Here is a 26,660-nt window from a genome sequence, read left to right as displayed (position 1 = left end):
TACACGCACACACACACACACACCTCTAAATATACTGACAGTTGTTATTATGGTTGAGAATTTTCAGCATATTGGCCAATCCTTTGAGCAATGGTTGAGAATTGATGCATGGTATAATACGTGTTTTGTTTTTTTGTTTTTTGTTTTAATTTTCCACTACACCGCATGTGTCAAATTATATTTTATGCTTTCCAATATTGATCAGAATAAACTTTAATCAGTCAGCTGTGACAACATTGAATTGAATAGCAGAATGGCAGTTCTGCAAGCCACAGCAGGATGAAATGGATACAGTAGGGAGTTTTGCATTCACATTCACTCACTTTCACTCATTGGACTGGATGCTTGAACACTAAACAACATTTTCAATACAGATTTCATTTCCATAAAATTCTCAGACATGCTGTCTAATACAAAACAAAATATCGGCCTTTGCATTATACGTTACTTTTGTTCTCTTGAATGTGTTATCTTCTCGCAGCATTCGGAGTGGAGTATTCATATTCATATTGGTGTTAGAGGTCGGTATGAATGAGTCCATTTTCAGGGATTATACAGAAAAGAGTCACACAGGCACCCAGAAGTGTTCCTGTCCTTAATCGCCTCTTATTGTGGAGCAAAAACAATTTGTACCTTAGTGACATGTCGGTGCTTGTTTGTTGCTTTTAACCCAGCAGTTTCAAATCTGTGGCAATATACCTATTTAATAGGTGACATTCCAGTTTGCCATTTAAATGTTCTACTTCTACCTGCCATGAGTAAAGTAACACAAACACATTGTTTTCCAGAGAAAGATGAATATGTATGAGTGACATATTTCATCCAACTTCAGTCACAGTTTAAGAGTTGAATGTAGAATGAATGTAACTATTCATGTAAATGGCCACAATAAGAGCTGTTCTCCAGTTCTGTCTGATGAAAACTCAAGAAAAGAAAGACACTACGATGTGAAATTCAAATGAAGCGCAGGAAAAAAAACACAAGCACTCCCACCACAGTGCGAATTGTTTAGTTCTCAAGTGTAATGAAGGGCCAGCGTGAGAAGGATATTCATATGCATTGTTCAGAAGTGAATTTAATACATTTTCTCTGAAGGACATTATACAGCTGGATGAACATGTCATGCTTATCTGTGCTCTCTGTATATCAAAAGCAATATCATGTCTTTGACCTCTAGAATAATCGCAACATCTCACTTCAGTCTTTTGATATTTTATAATGTCTATTTACATCCCCTTACACATCCCAAGGACACAACGTTTGTCTTTAGGCCACAACACGGTTGCAATTCAGCTGGAGAAGGATGGCCTACGGGGTATTCTGACCACGTTATATGTGTTCAGCCCTGGTGCATCAAAACCTGGAGATAAACCCTGCTTATTAAACACGTAGAAGTTAAATAATTGGCCATCTTGGGCTTCCAGGGACACTGAAGCGGTGCCGACTCGCAAAACACAAGGGTACTCTTTTTCAAACACCACTTTAAACACACGATCAACCAGGTAGTTAAGTTTTATTGTCCTGTACTTCTCTGGTATGAGCTCTTCAATCTGAGGACCAAACTGCTGCATGATAAGGACTCCGTCTGGCCCTACTTTGATCTCATAGAAAGTGATGTTGCTGTAAGTGAAAAATCCAATGTAATGATCAGGGTTTGGAGGAGCAACAAGGACCTTTGTGGCCTCCCTGAAGGCTCTCTCTATGGCTGGGACAATGTGGTTGTAGGCCTTTGTGACTACATCCTGTTTCTGAGATCGGCTGCCTGCCATTAGCACCACTAGGCCAAGCTTCAGTCTGGGAACCAGGGAAAAAGTGGCAGAGTAGCCATCCAAATCCCCATCTTTACGCAACAATTCATAGCCCATCAGCTCATTCACCTCCCATGGCGTTCCAGTACGGTTAGCAAAATAATCCTTATCGCACCTAAAGAGTGGGGTCAGCATAATCTTCAAAGAGTCTGGCTCCAGCAGCTTGCGATGATACGCACCCAGCAGCATCATGGCAAGCTTGGCCAAATCTGCAGCTGTTGAGAACATCTGACCAGAAGGCCGATACCAGCCGAGGTCATAGAGTGGGGCTGGTTTTCCATTTGAGTACACTCCAACAGCCAATTGGCTCTGCATCCCTGGGGTGAGGTCAAAGCTGGTGTCTTCCATCCCCAGCCGGTCCAGGATGTTCTCTGTGATCCATCGCTGGTAGTCAACTCCGGCCACTCGCTCTGCCATCACATGAGCAAGTAGTGAGAAGGCAAGGTTACTGTAGTGACATCTGCAAGAACAAATATAAAAAGCATTGGGAGAATGAAGAAGAATACATGATAATTCACGTTTAAATATCACCATACTTGAAATATTCCATGTAATTTAAGTGAGCGCGCTCTTTGGACAGAAAATGCAGGAAGCCTAGCACATAAAAATCCCATTCACTAGCAGAGAACGCAATATAGACTGCTCCCTTGGGGGTGCAGTACAACATCACAGAGACTTTGCAGTATGGAGCTAGCAGGTTAAAGACCGATTCACTCAAATATTAATTCTTGTTTGTTTCATCGGGACAAATATTAAAGAATAAAAATTACACGTTGCTTCCAAATCACATTTGATGGACTATTTCTTAGTTGAGCTCAGGTCCCTGCAGGTTTAATACAAACACAATATGGTGCTGGAGATATTAAAATATCACTTGAAAACACTTGTTTACTCAAAGGTCAAACATTTTACTAATCAGTGTAATATGTAGAGACAGTTACAGTGTGTGGAAAGACCTGAACTAATTAAACTTGACATTTAATTATACATCCTCCCCAGGTAAAATCTAAGTAGCATCAAGAGGGATTATTGTAATTACAGTTTTTGTCATTACGAAGCAGAATGTAGTTCTAATGTAAGAAATAAGTAACAGAATAATATTTGTACACTGCAGGAACACTTATTTGCTTGGTCAGAATTTCCCCATGAAAACACTGACGTCACCGCAATGAAAGAAATCATACTTGGTGCCTGGATCCGCGACGAGGACATCATCTTGTAGAAGATTGATTGCAGATTGAGTTTTTCCTTTCCAAAGCAAATTTGTAGCTCGGAGCCTCCTGGGCAGGCCTGGATTAAACAACAGCAAAACAGTGTTAAATTTAAAAAAATAAATAAAATGAAAAGTAAAATTTGTAAATAAAAAAACAAAAACAAAGGGTGAATTGCATTAGTATACTTTAGCCTTCTCAAACACATATCATCACTTTATATTTCACTCTAATAATTATTTCATTTACCTTATAACAGCACTTTCTTTGTACGTGACATATTTGACCAGTTTTCTATAAAGGTTTATGATGTTCAGCCACTCTGACTTGTTGACAAATTGTGAGATATGGTTGGATATTTAAAGACCTATTATCCTTCCTTGCAATAGATGTGTGTCTCATATTTAAATTCTTTACACAGACAGAAGTGTTACTTATTGAAAACTTCTTCAGATAAACCGTTTCCTGCTTAGGCATGTTCATTGCAACTCTTATCTGAAGTCTTATCTGAATAAATGTTACAAGTCTAAACAGCACCTGAGGGTTGGATATTTTTTACTGCAAGTAGTGCAAGCGCCTTTAAATGTCTGCTTTACTTATGCATATCAATGAAAGTGAAAAGATAGATGTTTAAGATTAAATTAGAAGAACAGTAGGAAGGGATTTTAAATGGCTTTAAATGACTAAATGGTAAATGGTCTGTATTTGTATAGCGCCTTACTAGTCCCTAAGGACCCCAAAGTGCTTTACACATCCACCCATTCACACACACATTCACACACTGGTGATAGCAAGCTACATTGTAACCACAGCCACCCTGGGGCGCACTGACAGAGGTGAGGCTGCCGAACACTGGCGCCACCGGGCCCTCTGACCACCACCAGTAGGCAACGGGTGAAGTGTCTTGCCCAAGGACACAACGATCAAGACTGTCGGAGCCGGGTCTCAAACCGGCAGCCTCCCTATTACAAGGCGAACTCCCAACTCTTGAGCTACGATCGCCTCCGCCATAAAAAGGGAGGTCAAACCAGCTACATTGTTTTTGTCCTTCATTCATTAATTGTTTGTCAGAATATGTCAGAAAATTGGCAACTTTCTATAAAAAATGGCAACTTTCTAAAGACACCTTCATATTACTGAGGGGTCTGAGCCACACAAAATCCAGACGGACTGAATTTATTGTGCTGTGGAAAAGCACCAAATTCTTCATCGTGACACAGTAATAGTAGGTTTACTGCCACTTGGCTCATCAGTTCATGAATCATTTGCTTCAGCTCAAAATCGATCCATAAAGCATCATTAGTCTCCAGAAATATTATTGCTAAATAAATAAATAGATATTGTCGCAGGAATCAAGCATGTAGCAAGAGCTTTCCTAGAAACCTCTTCTGTCCCTTTGTTCCCTTCTATTGTTCCAGCTTGATTATAAATTCAACCTTGAAGTGGCAACAGCTAATTTTCTTTGCTTTAGCTTTTGATGTTAACTGCAAGCTAATGGCTCTTGGGATTCTTTCTTCCTCTGAAAGGAAATTATCTCAAGAGGTTTTCAATCAAAAACTTGTTTCTTGAGGCACATACTCTCAAAGTTGGTCTCATTTTGTTTTTCTGATATCTTTGATAGGCTGTTGAACAGTGCATTTAGAATGGTTCCCAAGAAGCTTCACTTTCACTGTGCAATTTTGTCTGCCACCAAATCTCCTGGGATAATAAAAGGTCAACTGCACGAACAACACTGGAATAACTGGAAACTGGAAGAGGCGGAAGAGAGATAGAAAAAGAATAGCAGACCTTTGATAAACACTCTCTCAAAGGAGAGGGCGACAATATTTCTGCAAGTTGGACCACTGGCAAAATCAGCCTCCTTATTAGGCCGGTATGGAAAACCATACAGTCATGTATATGCTAATCAGGCATAACATTATGACCACTAACAGGCGAAGTGAATAACACTAATTATCTCTTCATCACCTGTTAGTGGGTGGAAGATATTAGGGAGTAAGTGAATATTTTGTCCTAAGAGTTGATGTGTTAGAAGCAGCAAAAATATGTAACTGAAAGGATTGCGAGTGAAATTGTGATAGCTGGTTCCGGGCACCTATAAAACTATCAAAATTGATCCAAGGAAGGAACAGTGGTGAACCAGCGACAGGTTCATGAGGGGCCAAGGTCCATTAACACACATCGGGAACAAAAACTGTCACCTGTTGCCTGATCCAACAGACGAGCTACTTTAGCTTAAATTGCTGAAAAGTTCATGCTAGTTCTAATAGAAAGGTGTGGTATCTAGCTCTGGCTGCTTTGACTAGGATAACGTGCCCCTGCCATGAAGCAAAAATGGTTTAGGAAAGGTTTGAGAAGCACAACAATGAGTTTGAGGTGTTGACTTGGTCTCCAAATTCCCCAGGTGTCAGTCCAATGGAGCATCTGTACGATGTGCTGGACAAACAAGTCCAGCCCACGGAGGCCCCACTCAGAGCTTGCAGCACCCTCAATGATCTGTTACTAACATTTTCGTGCCAAATACCACATCACATTTTCAGGGGTCTAGAAGAGTCCATGCCGTGGCAGGTCAGGGCTGTTTTGGTGTCACAATAGTAGCTGGTTGAAATTATTTAAAGTTCAATCAGATATTTAACACATGAATTATAGATACAGATAAATTTGTGATTTATAAACTTCTGTTTATTGGCTGACAAAAAGCTGTTTCATGCAAACCCAAAAGTCAACTGCCGCTTTGCTGAAGCATTTTGTTTTCTTTTAACAAGAAAAGGCTAAAATTCAGTGTTATTTTAGGGATATAGTATAAATATGTACCCGAGAGCTGGCTAGCCATCCTCCGTAGAGTGACTGAAGATGAGCGGATCTGAACTTCTCCACTGTCGAGAAATATCAGGCCATCTGTCACATATTTCAACTCGGAGTCTCGCATCTTCCCCAGAGGGTTTTTGATGGTGAAGTTCTCCACATATTTCTCCAGAGGGTCATCAAGAGAGCCAATCTTCCCGTCCTCCCACAGCTTGTACAGCATCAGCGTTGGAAAAAGTTTTGATAAACTTGCAATTCTAAAAGAGAGATAACAAAGCAATATGATATGATTTTGTTGTAGCAAAAGATAGCTAAGGTTGAAAAGGTTTTTTTAATCACACACTGAGGCATATTTTTTGTATTCCTCCTTGGTTTCCTTTTCCCTTCCCTGGCTTATATTCAGGTTTTTTGTTTTTTTTTAAGATAGTGACACTAAACATTCCCCCAGGATGAACATGCAATAACTGCTATATTCTGCATTTGCTGCAGTATCACCCATTGATAGGTTTGTAGCTTGAACCCATCCGCTGGAACGTTGAAGACAATATAATTACACTGCAAAGCAAGACACAAGTAGGCAAGCTTCTTCATGTTTCTCGTGCACGGGAGAGAACCGGACAGCAAGCCGTTCCTTCGCTTGACCCCAGTTGCTCTCGTCCGTCCTCCCGTACCACTGTTCTTTTATTGAGGTTACATGAATATGCATAAGTTCATTAACATATGACGTCTACATACACACAAAGAGTACCTTGCCTGTGTGTGTGTGTGTGTGTGTGTGTGTTACTGCTGATCAAAGGTGTCAAACATCCTTGGTCAGGAAGAGGGTAGCCTCCCCCTCACCCTAGATGGTTCATCCTAGATAACACGGTGAGGAAGTCCTGCAGTTCATCTAAACAAAGAGCACTTAGACTAGAACAGACGCAACTACGTTAATCCTACCATAAAACAATAAGACACGGTATGACCTCTCATGCTCCCAAAGTGCTGTCTAATACACACAAAGTTTGCAGACTATCAAGGATCAAAACCTCTACCAATCTACAACTAATTACAAAACTCTAAGCATATATAAGTAGATATTTCTAAGCGTAAATGACAATCAACAATACAAACTCTAACACCCATCCATCCATTTTCTTCTGCTTATCCAATTCAGGGCTGTGGAGGAGCTGGTGCCAATCCCAGTTATCAAATTCAGTTTATTACTGAGTGAAATTTATATGGATTGTTACTATTAAAGCAGCTATTCAGGTGTGGATTTAGCTTATTATTCTTTGTTCTTTTTTGCTGAAATTGCCTGTGTAGAAGGCTTTTCTAAGCTTTGAGGCGAATAACTAAAGCAAATACTAATGAGAGTGCAGGATGCACGTTATTGACAGGGTAGGGTAAACAGGGTAACCTAGAGGGTTATCTAGGCAATCGGAGACTGGAATTTTTGCAAGCAGCCAACCATCAACCACAAAGTGATGTGCCATGAGCAAATCACTCCTTGTGTGGATAAGGAGTGACTAAACATATTTTTCCAAAATGTTGAGTTATCCTTTCAAAAACCGACTGATCAGTCCAAGCTGTGTGCACAGAAGATTGAATTTTGAATTCATTTACACTGATATGTGGGTTTGGGATTTTATTTAATAAATTCCTGAAATGAATTTGCAATTTAAAGTATATTCTGACTGAGATGTTTTAATGACTTTGGTCATACTGATAATAATATAATAAAATAGTTGGTTTAAATAGTTAATAGTTTAAGCAAATCTAACTGTTAATTAAACAAACTATACTTCAAAGTACACTAATACAAATTTCTCCAGTCAGTGAAGTGGTGTTAAAGCCAAAACAGCCTGTTGAAAAAAATTAAATTCAAACAAACAAAAACAAAAAAAAATAAAGTGCCAAAATACATAAAGTGCAAAACAGAATTGGAGAAAACAGGGGCTCAAAGAAAAAGGAAATCAGTCCCTTCAGGCAGATGCTGCCAAAGGTGCAAAATCTTCTTCAGCACCATGATCATAGCCAAATAATGGTGATGGACACAGTGTGCAAGAGCAGCAGAGGGAGAAAGCAAGATGACAGCGAGTTATGAAGGAGAGAAAAGTGATAAAGCACCCATTTATCTACTGGAAATCTACACTATTTATTATAGATTTTTTTTATTATTAATGTATAAGGAAGATTTAATGTTGTAATTGAGGTTGACCTCTTATGTAGAGTCCTTGGAACCTTTTTGAAATTCTTGGCATTCTTTTTAAGGATTCATTCAAGGAATTTGCAGCATTCTTTCAGACTTACCCTTTGTTATCTCTCTGGAGTACACAGAGAGATAACAAAGGGTAAGGTAAGGTAATTATTTTAGGAGTAGAGTATAACATTTTCTAATGCTGTATTCTGAAATTATTTATTATGTGTCCTCTGTTGTAATCTCCTTTGATTCATGAAGTAGTCCAGTAATTCCACTGGTAGTAGGATATTCAGTGCAGTATTATGTTGGTGAGACAACAACATTTTCAGTGGCATTATTTTAGTTATTTTTTCTCATATCCATCCCCAACTATCACTATTTGTTTAGACCAAACTCGTCCTCAAATCTGAACAACTGAAAAAAGGTCAATTTTTTTAACCATCTTTTATTTTTCTTTCCAGTTTTTCTTCTTTGATTTTAGTTTGCCCTTGTGCTTTATCATGTATCTTTTTTTCTTGGGTTTCTTCAGTAAACCAGTGCATCTGTCATGGGCTGGGTCTGTGACCCAGCATTTTGAGTTCAGTTTTTATTTTTGACGTATGTTATTGAAGATATGTTAAATTCTGGTTGTTGCTATAATTAATTAGGATCTGATTTTCCTTGTATTTTGCTATTCATTGTTTATGTTAAGTTAATTTAGATATTACCTCCTAAATTGCTCAGTTTTAGTTCTTTGCTTTTTAGAGCCATTTGTGTGTTCGCCCCCTGTGGTTAGGCCTTTCTTGTTGGTTCATGTCTTAAGCTGTCATATTTCATGTCTGTGTGGTTCATATTGTCAACCATGTTTCTTGTCTGCGTCCCGTCATGTTTCCTGCTTATTTTTAAAGTCTCGTTTCCATGTTCTATGTGCTTAGTTTACACTTTTTCTATGGTGTCATTATGATTTATTGTGCCGGCTGTTTCCTCATGTGTTTCCACTTCCCATGATCACCCCTTGTGTGTACTTAGTCTGTGTGTTTCCCTTCAGTCTTTGTCGGGTCGTGCTATTTTTCCCATGTCAAGTCACAGTTCAAAGATCATAGTTAATGTCATAGTTCACAGTCATAATAGTCACTGTCGTCATAGCTTCCTTGTTAGTTCATAGCCGTCTTACTACCATAGTTGATTCATAGTTTTCTTTGTGAAGTCAGAGTTTCTCAGTCTTTTTGGGCTCTAGTTTGTTTTCACTTTCTTTTATGTTCCACGTATATTAGCCTGAAATAAAGGCTCACCTTTTAGTCTGTCTCCTTGCCTGCGTCTGCTCCTGGGTCCTCCTCACACACTCCACGGTGGTGCAATCTATACACGTCTTTTTCTCAGTAACTTTTGCATTGCTATATATGATCACACTCCTACCTCCATTCTACACTGTCCGGGCTACGCATTCACTGAGGTAGTTCACAGTGTGAGCCCCATTTTTTCTTGGTGTCACCCATAAAACCAAACAAACAAATATTTTTTTATTAAAAAATAACTTTTATTTAATTTAATTTAATATGATTAACTCATCAAACTTCTTTAGAAAATGCATGAAGTTGTGTGCAAAAGACCAACTGAGATTTATTACATGCAGGTCGGAGTTACGCATTTTTCTTCACACTATCTAAGCTGTCACAGAAACTCTGATTTCCACTGGTGACTGCTGTGCCAAATCTAAAGCACTGCCTGTTGAGCTACAGATTGCACTGTCTGTGGTGTCATTTTAGGAAGACGGCGTCTTCAGCTTTGATTAGTCGCACTGTGGCTTATTTTGTACCACCTGATTACCGTTGCATCTGTGTTTTCACTCATTTCTACTTGATCACTGATCTTTTTGTACACTCTCAACTTTAAGACATCTTGCAATTAGAGTTTTTTCACATCTTTTGGTATTTCGTTTCAATGTGGGTTAATTTTTTGAAACTGTGGATAGAAGAAGTCCATCAGCACAAAACTGAAGAGCAATTTGGCTCAGTGGAAAGCATGGGTGTACACTGATTTTAAATACATTTTTGGTAATTCATTAGAAAATAAACTGTACTTGTGTATTCGACTAGCTCTTAGTATTTTTCTAACAGAGTGATAACTAAAAATTGGGCTTTGTTATGTAAATAAAGAGAAAACTTATTAAGTGTGAGACAATAACCTTTTATCATGTAATGATTTTTCTAGCACTGGGTTTTTAAGAGAAAGACTGCTTTACAAACTTGAACACTGGGGTTTCAGATTACAGCATGTATTGGGCAAAGAGGGTCTGATGAAAGACCTTTGACATTTCTATAGTTAAAACGAAGGACGCCAGCTTAGTAACTTAAAGTCCGATTTGGAGGCTTTCATTGATTGACTCATCTGTCTTTCTCAAATCCTCCAGCTTTATACCTCTTTAAAGCAATAAGTGAGGTAACATTTCTAAGGTCTTTTTCATGGTTCGACTATTTCTTTTTGAGGTAAGTGTTAGAGTCCAATTTTAGATACACTGGCATTCTGGAAAAAGGTCAATTACTTTAGTTAAACCTGACAAATTGTGATCACCTTTGGATGAAATCCCAAGAGGATAAATTGTGATAGCTTTGGAAGTAGATCTTCGCATCATCCTTAGCTGTTAATGCCAATTTTGAAGGTTCTCCCCTTGTGGGTTCTCTCAGGGTACTCCAGCTTTATATTCCAAAGATTATTGCTTATCAAATTAATTGGTTACTCTGTGAGTTAGCGCTGTGATAAACTGACAGCCTGTCCAGGATTCACCCTGTGTCTCCACCTATGACAGTTGGGGATATGCCCCATCTTCCCCTCATAAGTGGTTAAGAAAATGGGTGGATTGAAGTTAGCTAATCATCTCATCTGATTAGCTGCTTTCCTACTAAGTACAGCTGAATTAAGCATTCTAAAAGTGCTGTAAAACTTTAACTTCTCACCCTCAGCACTGGCATAGATATTAAACAGGTCTGATGAAAAACGTTCAAGTAAAATAAATAAATAAATAAGTACGATTAATGCCCCAGAACACAAAGTAATGGTCTAGAAACAGAAATGAATGAATTGCATGTGTAGTGCATGATCCCTTGAGTATTTCACAAACTGCTTGTGTTTGCATGGATAACAAGAGGAGATGTTTCCACTGAAATAGAAAATTATTTGATTAAAAACACAAAAGAAAGAAAGAAAATCATGAAAATCTGATCTGCTGCATTTTTTTGACTTTGAACATTGTTAGAAGTTATAAATTTTGATCTCATTTCACTTAACCTCTTGAGCTAGTGTGGACTGTCATGACACTGATACTATCCAGATGTGTGCTGGCTGAATTGTTTGGTAACATGATCTAGCCCTCCACCTGTTACCCAGGTAGCGGCAGTGGGTGCATCAAGGGTCAGCACCATAGAAGGCATCCACAACAGGTAAACTAAATCAGACATTTACAGGCAGCAGCCAGTTCCAATAAATAGGCATTTGGCAATCAGCAGCTGGAACTAACAGGCTGCAAGAAACCAATCGAGCAAACTCCTAAAAAGCTTAACGAGCACAAAAGAACGATGTGGTTGTGTGTGTGTGTGTGTGTGACATTAATAGTGGAAGCAGTAGCACTTAACATTTTAGTAACAAAAGATGGCATCAGCTGTTTGGCAATAGATCAGACAGAGGTCATGCCTTCTTCTGAATTATAAATGTGAGACTTTCAATGAGCTTGAAGGAAGTTCACATTTGAAAACACATACATTTGTTATCTCTGATTCCAAGACTCTTGGGCTCATTGTATGTAAGTATGACTAGTTTAGAGCTAAATAAACAAACTATAATGATATTAAATTTAAAGATGCTTTCACATTTGACCTTCAGACACTTTTTGATGATTCATGTGGGACTGGAAATACTGCTTATATATTGTGTGCGGCAGGCAAACACATGATGCACACACTGGACTGCTATATCGGTTGCTGTATTCACACATTTGACATGGACTCTGTATAGGGGAGCTGGTTAGGGTAAAGAGTGGCTAATGCCTGATCTGACATTTGCACCTCTGTCTGGTAACTCCCAGAAAAGGTCGGGGCTGCAGTGCCTGTGTGAAAACAGCTTAATTTAGTTTTGGTTTTAAGAGGATTTCTATAAAGGACCTGCTCCAGCTGCTGCTCCAAGAATATATAATTGAACAGGTAATGTACACCTCATTATCATTATGTCATTATTTTTTGTGGACCAGGGAAGACTATTCTATTCACAAGCTGTTATGAATATTTCCTTATATTTTCAATATTTTCTTCTTTAATCAAGCAATTTAATGAAGTTTGGACTTTTATAGACAGGATCATAAGACCTATGAATGAGCTTTAAGGCACTCACCTGTAGATTGTGTACTCATTTGTTGGTCCTGAGTGAGGGTCGCTGGCATTCCGCTTTCCAAAGTTGCCTGTCCACAAAACAGTGTCATTTAGGATTACGATGGCCGACAAGGCAGGAAGGCTGATAGGGTTGATGGTCTGCCGAAGCAAAACGTCCACCTGGGTGAGACACAGCAAGAAGTGAGTAGTTAGTTCCAAAATATTTCCAGTTAATGAACTTCTTATTCTTTGCTTCATGTTAGAACTTTATTTTAAAGATATGAAGGTGGCATCTATCTATCTATCTATCTATCTATCTATCTATCTATCTATTTATTAAGGGTGCAACAATACTCGTATCGATATTGAACCGTTCGATACAGTGCTTTCGGTTCAGTACGCATTTGTATCGAACAATACATTTTTTTAAAATTTATTTTATCAACTTTTCTTCTGACGATGCTGTCTGTGTTGAGAGCTCAGTGGATCTGCCTTCGACTACTCGCCTAGGCTGCACTGTCGAGGGCAGATCCACTGAGCGCAGCACAAGCTAGCAAGACAGAAGCTAAGCTCGTTGCAATATGGCAACTGCCTCAACGCTACCCGAAATTAAACCTCCCCCACCCTCATTCAGATCTGGCGTTTGGAACTATCTTGGTTTTCATGTGAAGCATGACCCTGATGGTAAGCGCGTCATGGACAAAAGTAAAACAGTATGTCGGATGTGCCACGCAGTGCGTTAGCGCAGTTAGCTTTTTAACATGACACTGTCCAGCCCCACACACTGGGGTAACTCGTTAACGGAGATTTGCCGCGTTATGGCGTTAACGTAATTTTAACGAGATTAACACTGACAGCACTAGTGGGAACACAACGAATATGACAGCACATTTACGCTGACATCATCCTAGTGCAAAGACAAGTGGAAGCAGACAAAAACAAGCAGGCATGCTACAAACTTTACCCGAGTCATTTAGACAGCCGTTAGCACATGATTCTCCTTATGGGGACCTGATATGTTTAATATGCTGCTGAGAGTATACCCCAGAAGAAGCGTATGGTATAGCTATCTTACTACATTAATTAGGAGAAATGACTGAATTTGATTACTACACTACATTAGTATGTACAGGTGAGAGGGTGGCAATGTTAGCACAAGAACATTTTCAATGTAATCAGATCAAATGTTCACATGTCTTTTATCCATTTTCTGTTTGGCTTTGGTGGCTGCTGAGATTACAGTAAAAAAAGCTTTTCTCAAATGATAGAAAATACAAACTAAAGTGTAAATGGCAATCATCTGCTCTGCCTTAGATTTACCAGACTTTATGCTCATTTCAGTTTATTTCTGTGGTTACTGCAGTTATGTTCATCCACTACATTGCATTCCCAAATTCTCTAGTGGGTGCTACAGTGCAACCTCCTGGCTACAGTAACACAACCTTTTGCTCAGACAGACTCTCAGATTTTTCATCCACTATGTCTTTAATCTCCCTCTGTCAACTGAACCGACATTTGGTGTTAAGGATTACCGGCCAGCCTGTAAATTTACTCCGACTTAAATGGACATGCTGGAAAAGCGCCTGCAGATTTAAGTCTGTGGTCTGTGCATGACATCACCTTTTCCAATGCTTCTTTTAGACTGGGGATAGGATGCTCCAGAGGTAGAGGCTCTGGGAAACGGGGACACATCATCTCTGATTTGGCACTGCGACCCATTCCTTCATCTGGGTGGTATAGACAGTACAAGGGGAAAAGAGAAATAAAGAGCAGAGGGAGAGGGTAGACTACTGGAATCACCACTTGATACTGTCAGTCAAGGCAAGTATAATGTAGTCTAAGTGAGCTGGAGGTTCAATAATTCTGTTTTTTTTTTTTAATTAACCTCACTGTTCTTATAGGATCCAATTTCACAAAACGTGCGATACATAACTCTTTCATCAAAAAGCATGTGACTGCGTCATGCATTAATGTAATATTTTAATGGATTTATTATTTCCCTTGTAATTCTAAAGAGCTGATTTCTTTCAAAAGACCTTTCCCATTAATATCCTCTTTATTCATGTAGAATCACATTACATATCTTGTGCTGGGTTTGCTTTACTGCATTAAAGTTCTTATCTTACCTTACCTGAAGCCGCTTTCTGAGATTTTGAACTTGCAATGATGCTACAAATCCTCCCACTAAGAAAGCTACTGGTACATCTCATAATTACAAGATAAAGATCATACAATTATGAGATTGTTTTATCTCATAATTAAGAGATCTGTATATCTTGAGTGTCTCATTTTTGCATTCACATCAGATAAGAAAGAGGCATTTAGTGGATGTACTTAAGGAGCTGACTGTAACTGGATAGCACACTGAGGACCTGCTTGTCAAATGATTAATTTGGCTGTAACCAAGTGCATATTAATCATTTGTCCAGAAAGAAAGCACAGTGAAGATTTTAAAAAAAGCTTCTCCAGTTGCTTTTTAGACAGTTTTAAGGCAAACTGTCTAAGGCAGGGCTGCCCAATCCCAGTCCTCGAGAGCTACTATCCTGCAGCTTTTAGATGCATCCCTACTCCAACACAGCTGAATCAAATGAATGGCTTGTTATCAGGCCTTTGCCAAACACGATGGCATGCTGAAGAGGTAATCAAACCATTTGATTCAGCTGTGTTGGAGTAGGGATGCATCTAAAAGCTGCAGGATAGTAGCTCTCGAGGACTGGGATTGGGCAGCCCTGGTCTAAGGCAAGACTTGAGTGACTCAAATCACGTCAAACACATTTCAGAAGTATAATACTTTTGTGCAATTTGTGTGAAAAATCATATCATGAAAGACAGTTTATTTTATTTCAAGTCTCAAGAGAGTGCTTGAAATCTCAAATAATCCACAGCTCACAGTCTGGAGGCTAATTGCAATATTTAGCCTGACCTAAATAACTATTTAAAAAAAAAGCCTGTATAAAATCCCTAAATTGTGACTTTTTTTATTTGCATCTGTGTTATAATTAATATAATGTTAATCAATATAAATGTGCTTTGTTTGAGGTTTTTATTCACCGGACACCAATCACGTGCTCTCACCTGGCTGGACTTTTGGCATCTGATATTGCCAGAAGAAGCATCCTGTCATCACCAGTGACAATATGAGGAAGAACACCAAACCCAGCTGGGTCCATTTCACCTTCATCCTGCTGGTTTTAGTTTGTCCTTCGAATTTAACAGCAGCAGCAGCAGCAGCAGGAGGAGCAACAGCAGGGGTTGGCTTATGCACAGACAGACAGGCACACATGAACACAGTAAGTTGGCACTGAATGTGTCAGTTTGTTATCTTACACCATCAGATTTACACAGCTTCTCATGTTTTTGGAGTCTCACACATAGAGACAAGATATTGTCTTTAACACTGACTTCAGTTGTACAACAAGTGAGAAATCCTTTGGTTAATATGTAAGTGTTTCCTGTTGCAGTTCACAGTACTCACCACCTGATGCTTCACAGGTCAGAGCAGGATTACCAGTGACACAGAAATCTTCTTAGCACACAATCAACATCCTAAACATCTACTCAGATTGATTCTGCTATGTAAGCAATCCCTACACCCCTAAGGCAGTAAATGGTATCCAGCAGAGGTTTTCCTGAGCAGGAGAAAGGCACAGACACGGACTCCCATCTCTGACTTCTCACTCACTGCGCTGTAATTCTGGGCCATCGGTGTTCCGTCCGTCACAATTCAATTTCCTCTCCTGCAGCCACAGGCTGTCGACATCATAATCCCCAGATTTACTCAACCAAAGCAGCCAGGGAAATCTTAATCCCTAATCCCAGTGAAGCAATGCACTTCAGTCTAGCTTCGTCTTGTGGAGCCCACCACCGAGTCACAAGAGCTTACAATGATGGCACCCAGTCAGCAAGAACAAGTAGAGATTGGGTGTTAGGGTATGACTTTTAGCCATAGCATAAGTTGAAAAGTACACTCACTTGGCACAGGAAATTTGGGTCAGCTAGGTTAAGGAATGAAAGAAAATTTGGGGCACTGAGGGGAAAGTACAGTAGATGACCAAGGATATTACGCACTGGAATACTAATAATAATAATAACGTATATAACATTTTAAAACACACAGTTTTAAAGTGCTTCAAAGTTTGGATAAAAAAACAACAACAACATTCCACATTAAAAAGTAGTGTACATATTTATACATGTGAACACAGTCTTTCATGCATACACAGTCCTTTACACATATATTAGGAGAACAAAAGGCTACAGACAATGGGCAGCAGCCTTTAAAACAAACCACAGATTCATTAGATCTGATAAACTGAGGACGTCTGTTTCAAAGTTTAGGTGCTAGAAATTCAAAAGTCTCTTTTAAAATATGAGCGTGAAACACTGAAGCAAAGACAAGGACACAACTGAACCAATTTAAGCAAGTCTGGAGAAAAGGAGTCTCTTTTCCAATAGTTTTATTTTTTATTTTGTTTTGCGGCTTTTTGAGATTTAGGTCTTTTTCTTTTTTACAGTACTATTCGATAGTTTATGCACTTTTTAATTAGTTGAAGATTGGAAACTTTGGGTTTTAGGGCCATTGTGTGGTCAGCTTAGGCTACGTTCACACTGCAGGTCTTAATGCTCAATTCCGATTTTTTGATCAAATCGGATTTTTTTTGTCTGCTCGGACTTCACGTTTCCCAATTTTTGCCTCAAGTTATTTTGTTATTTACATAATAATGTAGATAACCTAATAATTATCCTTATTGCTGTTTTAGAGAGGAGCGGTGCTTCAAAGGATAGTTGCAGATTTCTGTCAGAATCTGCAGATTATGCAGTACAAATAAAATGTTAATGTTTCTCCAACGTTGTCTTCCCAGCAGTTTCACCGGCTGGCCAGGAAGCGTTCGCGATGTCTTCTCCGGCGCTGATAATTGGCGTCTGTCTTGTGTCAGTGACGTAAAAGACTGATTTAATGCGACTTGACCGTTCACACAGCAGTCGCTTTCTGAAACATCGGATATGTATCGAATTCAGTACCACATACGAAAGTGACCCAGATCGGATTTGAAAATATCGGATTTGTGCCGTTCACACTGTCATACCATGATCAGATATGGGTCGCATAGGGTCAAAAAAATCTGATTTGATGCGCTTTCGCCTGCAGTGTGAATGTAGCCTTAGACTCCTACCTTTTTAAGGCCAGGCCCCCAGGCTCTTATAGTTTCAGTGATTTTTGTTTTGTTAATATAAGTTTATACAGTGAATGTGGCCTCCTCTTTATGTGGTCTTAAACAACAGCTGTCTCTAACTTCTGTATCTATTTAAAACAATGCTGAGATTCCCAAAAAATTCCACATGTCTATTTCATTCAAGATCCAGTATATTAAGGTACCCTTTAAACATGTTTTAAGCTCTATAAATAATTTAGCACTTTTGTGATTATCTATCTCCGCATTCTACCTAATTAAATAATTTAAAAAGTTAATATTAAAATATTATTTGTTTCAAATGTTTCCCTACTGATTACAATGTGTGTCCTATTTCACTGAACTGTCTAAGTTTTCCGCCTTATTGCACTGGACCATCATTGGATGCGAACAAGTTGTAATGTCACAAACTCCTGCTGGTACATGCCCTTGTTCAGGGTGAACTCGCATTTAATATGATGGTAAAGCTGAGCTTTAAGTGAAGAAAGCACATTTCTGCGTGCAGCAGGAAAACATTATAAACATTTTGAAATATTAATTTAATTCTGTGCATCCTGCTCCAGGAAGCGTAACACTATCCAGATCCATTAGACAGGGCATGAAAGGAACAGCAAAGAAAAAGCACAATTTACCCTAATGTGAAACACTGAACTCATTGAAGAAGTGTAGAAAAGGAAATGCTTTTAATTCAGAGGTCTCACTTTTGAACTCTCACAAAGCACAAAGACTTCTGAGTTGGAAAAGTAACAGAGGCCTTTGATTCAAAGTAAAGTCTCTGGCAGAGTTAAAAAAGGAGGCACTGTCTGACTAGAAAACGCTTCAGCAAGGTCCAACAACAACAACAGCAGAGAGCCATTTATTCACAAAGCCATTACACAAGTGCATCTATTTTTAGTATAAATAATTAAATGAATACTAACTCTGAGGCCTCATTAAATTTAGTAAACCTTCAGTTACTTAGAATCCAGTTTGTAAATGGTCCGTTTTTCATACTAATAGTTGTTTCTAAACAGAGTAAATTATGGTGATAAGAAATTCAAGCTCTGTGAAATTAGCAGTTACTTTTTTGTTAAATTTGTTCTCTTCTTCTTCTTTTTGATTTCATCATATCTGGCTTCACTGTTTGCATTTAAAAAAAATGACCTAAAGTGATGATGGTGCCAAAAGATTTTTTTTCTTTATTTATGGCCGTTAATTAAAACATCTCCCACGGCATTTGGAGAGATTTGCTGTGTATAGGGAAAAGTGCAAGAAAAGTGTGAAGATTTATCTGTAAAATGTTCTTAATTTACTTAAAAAGTTACAGTACAAAGATCACACTGGAAATTTGATCTAGCTACGTCGGTTCTTGTGAGAAGTTTACATAAAGATATAATGTTTTTTCTTTTTTTGAAGAGAAAATAACTGTTTTTCTATCCATCACTCAGAGCAACTCTTTAGTCCTGTTATTAATGGCTAAAATGGATTTTCCTAAGCACAGTAATGTATTTTGATGATTATAGGTATGATGGAGGGATGTGAAAAAAATTGAAGTGTGAAAGGAAGCTGTGTCTGATCTGGTTGCATAGCCTGTCATAGCCAGAGAGTACAGCAGCTGGCCCATTTTACCAGGAAACACATATTTTTCTAACCACCAGAGCATTAACACTCACAGTAGGGTAATGGGTTCTTACAGAACACACAGATATTATATGTGTTTGCCAGTTAGGTTCTGGATGTGTTTGTGTGTGAAGGTTGTGTGTTGTGTTCAAGGTGGCTGCTTTTACCTGTGCTTGAACCCCATCCACAGAGGTTTCTATGAGAACTTTACTCCCTGACTTGCCCATGGTTTTACTGCACCAGCTGTTATATGAAGAAAAATAAACAGAAAAAATCAATTAGTGCTTCTGCGCAGAGCCTGCGTTCTTTGCTGTATTACTGTAAAGTGAAATATTTTTGTAGTTTTCAGTATAGATGAGGAAGGGGAAGTGATGCAACATTAAGGGTATCAATAGCCTTTGTGCTATGGATGAGCCACAGATTTAAAAAAGCAAAACAAAACAACAACTCCACCAATAACAGCTGTAAAATGTAAGTGTGGAGCAACGCTTGAGTGCAAGACAGTAAATTTATTACAATAGCTCAGAGCTGGAGAAGGAAACTAAGACCTGCAACATCATGAATAAACATTTGAGAATCAGATGACCTTTTGCTGCAAAAGCTCAAAAAGCCGATGAATTTACCAATGAACAAATAATCAGTCAAAATTTATGAAATAGACAAGAGTCAAAAAAGGAAGTGTTAATCACTGATGACCTGGAATGACCTACTTTGTTCCAAGTATTACTTGAATAGTGTTCTATCCATGATATATATATATATATAGTGTATATCTCACAAATGTCAACACTAAAAGGTGAGGTGATCTGTCATCACAGAGAGGGGTGAGACGAGATCAGACTCTCATTGAATGAAGTCATATATTGCACCTGGTTGTGCTATCTATAAAATAAAGTGACTTGAGAGCAGTCCTGTAATAACCTGTCCAGAGTGTGTCTGGTTTAAGAGAACTGGGATTGGCTGGATTCAGAATTGAGACAGAAGTTTAAAGTCTACTTGTTTCTACTTGTCGGCCACAATGACCATGTGCTGTGTTTGCAGTTCTGAGAAAAAAATAACAGGCAAACTCCGAGTTCTGACATCAGCAAGGCATAAGGTTACAAGGATTGAGACCCTGGGATTGAGGAGCGTGTGTCTATAATAACACTGACTGAATGCACACTTACCAATACAATCCAGCCCAATTTATGAATTTATTCCATCAAAATATTGAATTTAAATGTTGTTTATATTTTTCCCCAGACAATGCAGATAGCTACTTGGATCAAGAAAACAGCAGCAAAAGGTGGAGCTTTGAATCCACCTTTGATAGTACAAATCGCTGCTGGCTTACAAGTAAAGGTAAATGTCAGTGCAGGGTACTGCATTCAATCAAATCATGGAGTAAAGTTTAAACTGCTCTTCCCCACTCTCAAGTGGGGAGCATGTTATCTAAAGGTTCAGTGTATGTTGCGGCTGAGAGAAAGGAGAGAGGCTGATTACTCTGAAGTGCTTTGAGTAACTTACCACTTCCAATTTCAGTAAGCGTATACTATGTCTTTATTGTACAACTTTTATAAGGGCCTAAATCATTGACTACAACACAAACATTTACAAAAGCAAAACTAAGGTTTTTTTCTTTCTTTTTAAACAGAATCTGTTGATTAATTTTTTAAATTATAAAATATATATATCTTATAATATATATATAATATATAATATTATATATATATATAATTAAATATATTTATTATCATAATACAGTTAAAAATTTTTGATGATTTTCACACAGTTATTCCAATTTTAATGTGATGTCATAGCTACATATATACACATACATGTATTGAGATAGTGCTTACTGGAGATTCCTGTGTTTTTCTTTATGTTACACGCTTGCCATTCGACTAAATGTCTTCAGGTCAGTCAAGGATTTTCTGCCTTTGTTCAAAAGCAAGAAGAAGAAACAAAAAAGAAAAAAAGCACATCAGTACCAGAAAACACGAGAGCTGATCATAACAAGGCAGGATATACAATAACATTGTTGTTTCTTGTTGAGCCCTGAGTTTAGTGCTAAAATAAAATTCAAGCATCTGCTGATTAATAAACTAGGGTGACACGTGAAGGGGAGGACTTCTGCATCTCAGTCATCAACTTGGATTACTGAATATTTATTGCATGGATGTTGTTTTCTGGCAAAAATGATTTACTGATATTGAATGTGACTGTAAGGTCACTCAGTCAGTCTAGAGAATTACACTGGATTATGCATGTTTACCTTTAATCCTGTTGCAAAGAAGCACACAAAAAACGATTGTAGTTTGCCCTTCGTCTGTTGGTCTCCAAACCAATTAAAACTAAATCAGATATTCAGTGCAGGGCTAAAACATGAGCTGGCAGTTGGGTCGGTGTACCAGGGGTAATAAGCTGAAATTACTCACTGCTTACAGAGCAGCTATATGTGTTGATGAGGCTGCATCGTTTCAGCAGTGTCATTAGTCTGATATCAGAATTGATGGTTCGGTTGTTGAAAAAAAAAAAGCTTCTGCTGATGCAATAAAAAAAAAAAATAGAAACATAGCTTGTTTCAGAATTGCAAAGCTGTTTCGAAGTGCTGCTGTGCCTTGGTAATGCTAACATGCTAATATGGTAGAACATATATAATCTTAAAAGTTTCTGTGTGCTGCACCAGAAACCGCCTTGTGATTGCTTTAGCAGATTACAGTTACCTGTAGTCTGAATGAGAGACATCGACTAGTCTTTAAATATAGTATTTCTTCACTATGTTATGAAAAATGTTGGTCAAGTTACTTGAAAATAGTAATTAGTTACTACTTACTGATTACCTCTTATAGAAATTAATCCTGTTACTTTATTGATTACTTAGTTTCAAAAGTAATTCGTTTCTATTACTTAGTTATTTAGGTAAGTTTATATTTTTTCTGCATAGTCCATCATATAAATGTGAATCAAATTAAAAAGTCTATTTTTAAAACTTGTTTTATTAGCTTTAAACTTTTAACTTTATGCACATTGCATCAAGCAAACAAAATCACGGTTTAGTAATGCAGTAACGCAGCGTGCTTACGAGAAAGTAACAGTAATCTAATTACTTTTTTTGCAATGTTAATCCTTTACTCATTACTTGAAAAAGTAATGGGATTACTGTAACACAGTGGTTCCCAAACTTTTTTTGCTAGACCCCCCTTTGTTTTACAAGAAAAATGTTCTTTTCATACCACGCCCCCTCTGCAATGGCTCTGCACCCCCCCAGGGGGCGGGCCCCACACTTTGGGAACCTCTGCTGCAACACGTTACTTTTAACACATTACTGCCCATCTCTGTTTATAAATGTTATGAAACCCTTATCGTTTTGGGCTCTTTTGGGGTGTTTTTTCGACAAATGTTGCTGAGGATAGATAATTCATTTGCTGCAGACCCAATTTACCCAGTGATAACAAAAAGTAGCTTTAGGTGACTACAGTGTATTTAAAGTCATGAGAACATACTATCGAATGTAATCTGACATTTTTTATTCATTAATTTATCTTCAAATTTGACTGGCCCACCAAGAGTGTGACCTTAAAAAATAATTAGCCTATCGCTTATGTGTCGCTGAATGTGGTATTTTACAAGTAATTAATACAGTTATTCCCTTATTTAATGGAACCTTTTGCCAGCAATGTTTCGATGATTAATACATCATATTGATTTTTCTAGGACACATTGCATCTTGAGAATCATTTTCTTTAATGCTGTAATAATGTCATCGTTAATTGCCTCACTTACTTTGCCTTCAACATCTGTTCTGTTTTCCTTCTGTGCTGTATGCTGCTGCAATGACCCAATTTCTGTCAAGGATCATTAAAATTTCATTTCATCAGTCAATCTAAAATCGTCATGTCCATTGGCATGCTCACATTTTCCCCCCCCCTCCCCCTCATTTTTATACAAGGCAACATGTCATGCTGTGAATGTGGGCTGCGTGTGCAGTTATTTTACGCTCTTTGCAAGCTGCAGGCAGTGAGGGTATGATCCTGAATTAAAAGTGCTTTTGCAAAGTATAAAAGAAAATTCAAATGTCAAATGACAGAACTTGACCACATTTTCAGATAATTTGAGTATCAAATGCAGAGGTTTATTAAACTTTATAAAGTTAAGAGTGCCATCTACATTACACTGACACTGCAACACTTCAAATATAATAAACCACTTCTGAACACTTCAAACTATCTGCATTTAAGTGTGCAGTTGCAAATTTCAGATGATATATGCATTTATTATCTTCAGCTAATTGTAAAAGATGATAGCATGAATGTCATATTGAAATCAAATGCATCCATGATGGGAGCAAAACAACACTTGAGTCAACTGATAAAGTATAACCTTTAAGCCAAGTTGACTAATTAAAACACAACCCCATATAGCCTCTTTTCATTAAAAAAAACAACTAAACAAAAAACAAATGAGAATACAATTTTACATTCTTTGAAACAGTTAGCACTGGTTCACCTACTGAGTAATATATTAATATTATATATATATATATATATAAATATATATATATATACTGTCTTTGAAATGTCTAAATGTCTCCACCTTGTCCAGTATACTTGTAACTGCATTGTCATACCTGCTTTTATCAGTATATGTATTAATGAAATGCAGTTGTATTTACTGTCGCCTGAATAATATTTGTTAAAAACATAAAGAACATTTGTCAATTTGAATGTATCACAAATACTAAGCATGTAGAATCCGAATTGTGGAAAACATATTACATAAGCGGTAGTGAATCAGGCACCTCTTTTTCTAGGCCATGGAACATCCTACATTGATTAATTCCTTGTGCACTTACCTCAGGTTCCGAAACTATTAACTGCCTTTCCTCTTCTTCATCAAAATGGTAAGAGAAAAAATATTCCGCTTTTGTACTGCCTGGGTTAGAGAGCTCGAAAGGGGAGCCTGACAGATGTTCGTATCATGGTTATGGCTAAATCTCCTTGTATCAAACCCAGTATTCTGGATTAACCATCACAGCCAATGGCCACATCTGCCATAGCTCAAAAATAGGTGCCCTCTCAGTGTGTGCGGCATGTGCTTTATGTGTGTGTGGGTTTCTTTTTTTTTTTCCTGCTTCTTCTTTTTTCTTTTTTTTTTTGGCATTTTCATTTGTATTTGCATTTGCATGGCACTTGGTTTTTGGAGTAAAAGCTTACTCAACAAAATAAAAAAGCCAACTGGAGCTATTTGCTTGACTCGACATAGTTTTAGTGACAGGAAAAGATTACAGCCCATTAATGAGGTTATGGAGCTTGAGGTTGTTTGTGCATCCACCAGGACATGAAAGAACTTCAAAAGATTCATTAGATGCTAAAAAAAAAAAAAGTCTTTGGTGGCCCAATCATGTAGTCTTACCTAACTGCAAATTGTTCAGATCTTTTTTTTTTTTAACTTTTTCTTTTTTGAACCTTTGCTTCACTGATTCGCAAAAGAATCTGGCAAAAAAAAAAAAAAAGAAGAATCTAAAGGCACCCAAACTCGTTCCCCTGGCTGTGGATTTATAGAAGACATCTGACCTAATTCTCTGCAATGTTCTCATTTCATGTTAAACAGAAACATGTAAAACATCTTGTGGGTCAGCTACACTTTAATGCAAACATTAGATGAACACAGATAAGCGCTCAGTCTTGCCCGTTGTCAGTGACAACCAGAATGTAAAAAGTGGACAGTTGTTGTAGTTCTGTAAATCCTTTCATGCCTGCAAGCAGGAAGGAGCATGGATGGATTTACACATTTTAAAAACAGGGAAATGCTCTTTGGGCACTTGCTGCAAGAATTGTGAGGAATAAATATGTAGATAGCTCTCTATAGTGTACATGGCTGCGCCCGCTGTCTCTTTGTTTACGTGCAAAATCACTGGTGACATGAGATAGTCTGCCATAGGGTCACTATAGCATCTGTGTTATGCAATGCTGACACTAAACCCTTATCTGGATGATGGATGTGTAGTTACACAGGAACGGATTATCTCAGATGCTGTGGACAAAGAGGAACATGCTTAGGCTGTTTTCTGTGGTATATTCTAATGAAATAAAACAAAACAAAACAACTATTTGCGTGCAGCCACAAAAGTACATAAATATATAAAATGATCTTTAAATAAAAGCCTGCAAAATAAAACTATGCCCTAGGCCACAAATAAATATTCACAGTGTAGTGTGCCTTTTCCTTCCATCTTGTTCTTATTGGTTAACCATACCATCAGATCTAACTCTGAACTCTAATCTAGGTATACAATCCTGTGGTCTTTAAATGCTACATAATGTAAGATTACTATGCACTCTCCATCATTAATCTTTAGAATTTAGCATTAACAGTTTAAAGCTACTGGAAACAGAAAATGTAATCCTTTGTTTTCCATCAACAATTTCAGATAATGGTTGCATACATTACAGAAATGTACTTATGACCTCTATACATATGGTATACACAAAGACACCCTCATGATTCAAATAGTGTAAACAATTTTAAGGAAAAGGCACCATGATCTCATATAATGTTAGTGCATAAACTATTGTTTCTTACCTTTTTGACATCATTAAATCACTTAGGGTATAAAAAAAATGTATCCATGATTTAAAGGCTCTTTTAGTGAAAATCTGAAGGGTTAACAAATTAGTTACTCTCTAATATGGCAGATTCTTGAGCGAACAAATATCCAGCTATTACACACGCTGTAAGAACAATTGCTGGATCATTACTGCATCTGTACTCTATAATCTAATTCTAAGAGGATCTTTGTGCTTATTTTCCATAACATAAGATGTAAGGGCGCTTTTCTGTGAATTTTGAGCTAATCAGACTACCCATTGTAATCGTTATAAAAGGTCACTATTACAGTTGTTCCATGTTAATTATTATATTGCAAATCTACATGTGTTACTTTCTTTCTTCTTGTTGTGAGATTAAGACTCCAGCAGTCTGTGCTTTTGCAGTAAATGGAAAATGGGCTATATAAATGCCACTCACCTTTTGCAAATCCAATTCAGACACTGGATCTATTAAGTATTTCAAATCTTTTTGTCTTAGCTGTCAGCTTTCTAATCACTATCATTATATTTCATTTGTTTTTTAAAAAGCTGTTTTTATTGTTTTACTTCAAACTTTACAAGCCAAGACTTCCTTAATCTTCACTTAATCTACACCTGCTGCAATAGACTTGAATAAAATTAGTAGGTCATTAGCAAGACTCTATAGAACTTGACTGCACCTCTAACGAGGTGACAACCCCTAACCCTACTCAGGTAATTAAAAAGAAATACTGAAGTAAATGTAAGTGTTTGGAAAAATGTACTTTTAAAAGTACTTTTATTGCCCCATGTTCACTCACTCATAAGCTGCTGTAATATGAGTCAAAGCCCCCAAGGACTGGAGTTTGACACCCATGGTAGAGGCACTGGAGTTTGATTTGTCAGCACTGACAAACTCTGTTCTGTTTTGACCTGGTTATACTGGCATCTTGTGGACAAAGTGCATATTACAAACAT

At 37.7% G+C, this 26,660-nt stretch overlaps 1 protein-coding gene across 5 annotated transcripts; it reads right to left on the bottom strand.

The window, feature by feature from the left end:
- Window positions 1-195: 195 nt before the first annotated feature.
- lactbl1b (lactamase, beta-like 1b) lies at window positions 196-24,173 on the bottom strand. 5 transcript variants are annotated; one of them, XM_014332260.2, is made up of 10 exons: window positions 23,969-24,173; window positions 22,900-22,961; window positions 20,973-21,051; window positions 19,302-19,377; window positions 15,419-15,599; window positions 13,964-14,070; window positions 12,366-12,523; window positions 5,834-6,081; window positions 2,993-3,098; window positions 196-2,268 (listed from the first exon to the last, which is right to left on the bottom strand). In XM_014332260.2, exons 4-10 carry the CDS (start codon window positions 19,359-19,361, stop codon window positions 1,290-1,292), a joined length of 1,839 nt encoding a protein of 612 aa, XP_014187746.1. In that variant the 5' UTR covers window positions 19,362-19,377; window positions 20,973-21,051; window positions 22,900-22,961; window positions 23,969-24,173; the 3' UTR covers window positions 196-1,289. The 5 variants fall into 5 exon arrangements, with proteins under 5 accessions (XP_014187746.1, XP_014187745.1, XP_014187744.1 ...); XM_014332259.2 differs by lacking the exon at window positions 22,900-22,961 and having other exon boundaries at window positions 20,952-21,051; XM_014332258.2 differs by lacking the exon at window positions 22,900-22,961.
- Between the last annotated feature and the right edge of the window lie 2,487 nt (window positions 24,174-26,660).

Source organism: Haplochromis burtoni, unplaced genomic scaffold (genome assembly GCF_018398535.1).
Source record: "Haplochromis burtoni strain Fernald_Lab_line unplaced genomic scaffold, NCSU_Asbu1 Contig_26, whole genome shotgun sequence".
Lineage (NCBI taxonomy): Eukaryota > Metazoa > Chordata > Actinopteri > Cichliformes > Cichlidae > Haplochromis > Haplochromis burtoni.
Note: the sequence above shows the minus strand (reverse complement) of the source record. Positions and strands in the feature narration are given on the sequence as shown.

Coding starts and splice junctions, on each gene's coding strand:
- lactbl1b (XM_014332260.2), bottom strand. CDS start 19,361: ATGGGCAAGTCAGGGAGTAAAGTTCTCATAGAAACCTCTGTGGATGGG. Junction 12,524..13,963: donor TAAAAGAAGCATTGGAAAAG/GTGATGTCATGC, acceptor TGTCTCACCCAG/GTGGACGTTTTGCTTCGGCA. Junction 2,269..2,992: donor GTCGCGGATCCAGGCACCAA/GTATGATTTCTT, acceptor TTGTTCTTGCAG/ATGTCACTACAGTAACCTTG.